General features: G+C 37.6%; 1 protein-coding gene across 1 annotated transcript in view; it reads left to right on the top strand.

Moving 5' to 3' along the window:
- Positions 1–4,304, top strand: part of LOC116694268 (AT-rich interactive domain-containing protein 3A) — an 11,799-nt gene extending 7,495 nt beyond the window's left edge. The window contains exons 5-9 of the mRNA XM_032523879.1: positions 914–1,097; positions 1,529–1,779; positions 1,968–2,246; positions 2,345–2,434; positions 2,964–4,304. Of these exons, the coding sequence (XP_032379770.1) occupies positions 914–1,097; positions 1,529–1,779; positions 1,968–2,246; positions 2,345–2,434; positions 2,964–3,103 (944 nt within the window). The 3' untranslated portion in view covers positions 3,104–4,304. The remainder of the gene's footprint in view (positions 1–913; positions 1,098–1,528; positions 1,780–1,967; positions 2,247–2,344; positions 2,435–2,963) is intronic.
- The last annotated feature ends 864 nt before the right edge of the window (positions 4,305–5,168 follow it).

Raw genomic sequence — 5,168 nt, 5'->3', positions numbered from 1 at the left:
TTTTACATGGAATTTAGAGTGACAGAAATGTAACACTTTGTTCGTTTTCAAATCTTTGTAAGCATTTTCAATTAGCTATAAACGGCTAATTTTTTTTTTAACGTACGACACAATTCTCATTAGAAATGCAGCTGAAAAACCTTGAGGCTTTTACAGCATTTTGTCTATGCTTTTAATCCTATAGTTGTTTACCAGTTTTAAGAGCTGTATGTTAAAGTGATGCAGATACATTTTGTTCTAATTAAAACAAATCCCAGTCAAAAAGAAGTAGATGCAGCAGGACACTGTCTGCAGTCTTTACCCGCGTGTGTAACGGTCATGGCAAATGTGTGTGTCTGTGACATGTGTTTATCTTAAGCACAGATACATCTTGTTTCTACAACTGTTTTTAAGCCTCCCTGCTTCATTGACTTTACTCCAAATCGGGATGGGAAGGGTTAGCTGTCAACCCTGTGATTGGCAGGCACTGCTGGCTGTAAAATTCCCCCTCCCCCATGTGCTCAAATCAATGCAGCAACAGAGCTGCTCTTGTGGAGTTAACCCCACCCTCAATCATCTGAAAGAAGCTTCATTAGAGAAGTCTATCCACACAGATTATACAAGCTAAGCCATGTGACCCAATAATATCTTCAGGTGCGTAGATTGATTCTCGTCCTCCTCGTGCTGTTCTTAATAGTGCTCTTACAAGATCTTGGTTTTGTTTCATGCCAACTTCTCAGGAGTAGAATCCAAAGAAAATGAAAACATTTAGTGTTTCACTTGCTTTTAATATTCTTGTTTAATGTGTTGGTTTTACGTATCTGTTTTGAATATGCCTAAGGTGCTGGTTTTACTGTAAATTGTCTTTGAGTACCATGTAAAGTGCTATATAAATAAAATGTATTATTATTGTATTCATCCTCTTATCCTTCAGGAACACCTGTAAACCGCATCCCCATCATGGCGAAGCAGGTGCTCGACCTGTACAGGCTTTACAAGCTTGTGACGGAGAAGGGAGGCTTGGTGGAGGTTATTAACAAAAAGATCTGGAGGGAAATCACCAAAGGTCTCAACCTCCCCACATCCATCACCAGCGCAGCCTTCACCCTCCGCACCCAGTAGGTGTCTCTCTCAACAGAATTGACCCTCGTTCTCTTCAGGAACAATCGGAAGAACAAAATCTGTTTGAGTATGAAGGGAAGTAGCTGATGATGTAATAGCTTGTCCAAATGCTTAAATGATTGCAAATACTAATCTATGCTAATCTACACGGAATAGTAATCAATGAATGTCAAAGTGTTGGCTTCTCTGTTAAACATTTTAGGAATAGTTAACCTATATTTCTCAGCATTATTTACAGTAGGTGACATTCAAAGTCACATGCTTCAGTAAGTAAAACAAACATTTCTTAATACTGAATATTTGAATTGAAGCTATTTTAAGTAAAATAGATAAGTATTAATAATATTTTCAATATTTTACACCCAGATTATCTTTATTTTATCATTCGCAACAGATAGTGTGACTAATTTGAAACTTTTGCTTTCAGGTATATGAAGTACCTGTACCCGTTTGAGTGCGAGAAGAAGGGCCTGAGTTCTCCAGGTGAGCTGCAGGCTGCCATCGATAGTAATCGCAGAGAAGGTCGACGTCCCAGTTACACCAACAGCTTGTACCGCTACTCTCCCTCCCCGAGTTCCGCTCCACACACCCTCCACTCTTCACCCACCATGCGAACCACCCCGACCGGACACAACAGCCTGAATACATCAGCTAGCCCAAATCTAAAGAGAAACACAGGTATGACACAGTGTGTGCTGTGTAAGAGAAATGGTATCCCTTTAATTGATATTTTGGAAATGATTCTCAACAATAACCTCGTGGTACTTGAATCGCCATTATGAAAATGCATTTGATCCATTTGATTTGATTTTTTTGTGCTTGTGATTTTCATGACATGTTTTCACTATGATTGTTTTGCCAATCAGATGAGATATCAACCCCTGTAATACCCAGCCGGCTGCCCATGGCTCTGGCCCTGGGGCAACAACAACAACAACAACAGCTGGCACAAGCTGCCACACTGGAGCATTTCAGAGAGAGGCTGGAACGAGGAGCTGGGGCAGCTTCAGCTGGCGCTCCAGAGAAGAAAATGATGCAGATTGCAGAGGAGCAGCAACGCCTCATGCAGCAGGCCCTCCAACAAAACCTCCTGGCTTTTGCGTCTCACTTCAACCCCATGAACCTCAAACTTAACAATGGACATGGTGAGTTGCCTTTGCTGTAAGGATGGAGGTGTTATCATTACTTGACATCATTTCAGGAAAGTCAACTAATTGGAGTTTAATTCTTTTTTTCCCCACAGAAAGCAAACAGGATTTGTCTCTGAGTATCTCCGCTAATGGAGCAGCCAGTATCAGTGTATCTGTGGAGGTCAATGGCACTGTTTACTCAGGTGAGTAATTGCCTGTTAAAGCTTAGTTTAGTATCAAGACTGGAAACGGCTAGCCCGGCTCTGTCAGACGATAAATCATTTTTGCCTACCAGCACCTCTAAACCTCAGCAGTAACATATTATACTTGTTTGTTCAAATCGTATATAAACAGTGTAAAAACAACATGTTGTGTTTTTACAGAGGTTATGTGCCGGACTATTTCATGGCTCCATGACATTTCGTTTTTACATTTCGTTTTTTTGAAGAAAGCAAAAAAACTATTTATTTAAAGACTACTGTGTTTTACTGTCTTTTGTTCCTGTTTTATTATTTTATTTCTTTTTAACCTGTTTTTCTGCAGCACTAAAGGTTTTCATTCCTCTGAATACAATGTACTGAATTGACACAAAATTCTCCCTTTGACTTGACTTTGTAAATGATTTGTAAATTTAAAACAAAAAAGAAATGTTAATCAATGAATCACACAACACATACTTTTTAATTTCTATTGTTTTTAACCTTAATCTACTCTCTAATCTCTGCATTGCAGGAATGCTGTTTGCCCAGAAGTCAGCTGCACCTGTGGCTTCACAGGTCATAACTCCGGCAGGAACAAATGGTTTTAGTGCCATGTCCTTCTCACACAGTCCCTCCTCTTCATCTTCCACCTCCTCAAAAGGACCAAATTAAGCCTCACTGGTCTTTAACTTGGTCTACAGCTAAATAATTAAACAAAAAGCATATTTCTTTTGTCAGGCAATAACTCTGTGAAGGCTAGCTATACTGCTGTCTGCTAGTACACCTCCAGTTAGTTGACCTCCTTTTTGCATGTCAGTCTTTTGTGAAATTTAGCCGTAACGCATTAGGAAAGCATTGTTTTTCCAATATTTTGACAGTTTAATGTACTTTAAATGAGTTTTGTCAAAGGGCATTTATGTAGAACATCAAAGACTTTCAAACTGACAATAATATAGATTCAGATCACACGTTGTGCCTGTTAGCTTTTCTTTTTTTTTTTATTGTGGCATCCATCTCTAAGGCTGTACGTGGTTTGTTCAGAAGTGTCTTCAGAGCTTCTTTGGGTGTCAACTGTATGTATAGCTAATTATCAAACTGTTCTGTAGCTGCCTTTTTTCTTGTAACTGTGTGGTTGCAAAAGTGCAGCTAATGAAGACCAAAAAGCCTTAACTCAAAAACATAGCCCCTGTCTATCTATTTTGCTAAATCCATTTTGTATCCCCCTTAGTAAACATTTGGTGTAACCTGAGTAATAGCTCATAGTTTATTCATTTTCATAGCAGCTTTGGGGGATTATATACACCAGCTGTTTCTTAATGAATTTGAGAAATTTGTTGCAGGTTGGTTGGATTTTATGTTTGTTTTTTTATGTTTCATTTAACTTTTTTTATTTAATCATTTGGCTCAGCCTCAAAATTACAGAACATTTATTTCATGACAGCTGTGAATCAAAGGAAAAACATTAGAAACAAGGTTTTGGTGGAAACTATATGTAGGATGGAAGTGATTCAACATTTACCTCAATTAACTTGCCATGTTGGTAAGTTGCTCTGGAATTTGTTCTGGACTCAGGAATGTCCTTTGGACTCATAACTGTTATATTGTATCTCATAATATATTGCTGTGTTGTATTTCCTTAAACACAGAGAATGTATCGCTAATGACCTCAAGCTTTTGACAAGTGAACACTGAAACAGTGCTACCTCACTCTTCTTGAGAAATATGCAATACTTTATGTACTTGATTTAGCCATCTGCTGAAATACATTGTATGTGGACAATCAAGTAGACATCTCAATCATGCAAACAAATGTCACTATGATCTCTGTTTTGGTTTTTGATAAACGTATATCTTGGACATGTGGTCATGAGGAATAAAACGATATTGTGTGGTCTGTAGAAAGACTGTTCTTTTTTTGTGAAAACTTCAGTGCTTTAGCCAAAATGAAGACAAGTTGAAAGATCAATGTTCCAAAACAAATATTCTCATGCTGGTATATCACATGGCGTGCATCTTTTTATAGGTGTTTTGACTTGAAAAAATGCATCTACCAGTCGCTATCAGTGACTGGGTTGAAATGATTGACACTCATGCATATCCTAATGTCAAGAGTGAGCTTCCATGTTCCAAATTATTTTGGACTTTTCAAAACGCGGTTTACAAGGTGCTTCGCTGTTACAAATGAAAATACAAGTAGTAGAATGTAACTGAGTGTGTTTATTCATTTAATTGTACTTTATACATTTTCTACATATTGCACTTTTTACTCCACTACATTTATTTGACAGCTGTAGTTTTTCTGTAAGATATTCAACAGAAAACACATAAGTCAATAAATATGATGCATAGTTGTGGATTAATTAATTAGCTCTATCTTGACTAACCACACTATTACAGTGCTCCTTACACATCGTTGCATCATTGACAATCCAATAATGTTTTGAATAATAGTAAAACACACTTATTATGTTTACTTTTGATAATATGCACTTTTTGACATTTGCAGGATTATTACTTGAGTATTTTTATATTGCAGTATTGCTAGTTTTACTCAAATGAAAGATCTGAAAAGTTTCCCAATCACTGGGAGGTACTGTACATACCAAAATAGAAAATAATACTAGTGGCCAGAATGTCTCAGTGGGTAGAGCAGGCACACATATAGTATTTTGAGGTTTATGCCTCAACGCAGAGGTCCAGGGTTTGAATCTGACCTGTTACAATTTGCTACATGTCC

The sequence above is a fragment of the Etheostoma spectabile genome, chromosome 8 (assembly GCF_008692095.1).
Source record: "Etheostoma spectabile isolate EspeVRDwgs_2016 chromosome 8, UIUC_Espe_1.0, whole genome shotgun sequence".
Taxonomy (NCBI): domain Eukaryota; kingdom Metazoa; phylum Chordata; class Actinopteri; order Perciformes; family Percidae; genus Etheostoma; species Etheostoma spectabile.
Note: the sequence above shows the minus strand (reverse complement) of the source record. Positions and strands in the feature narration are given on the sequence as shown.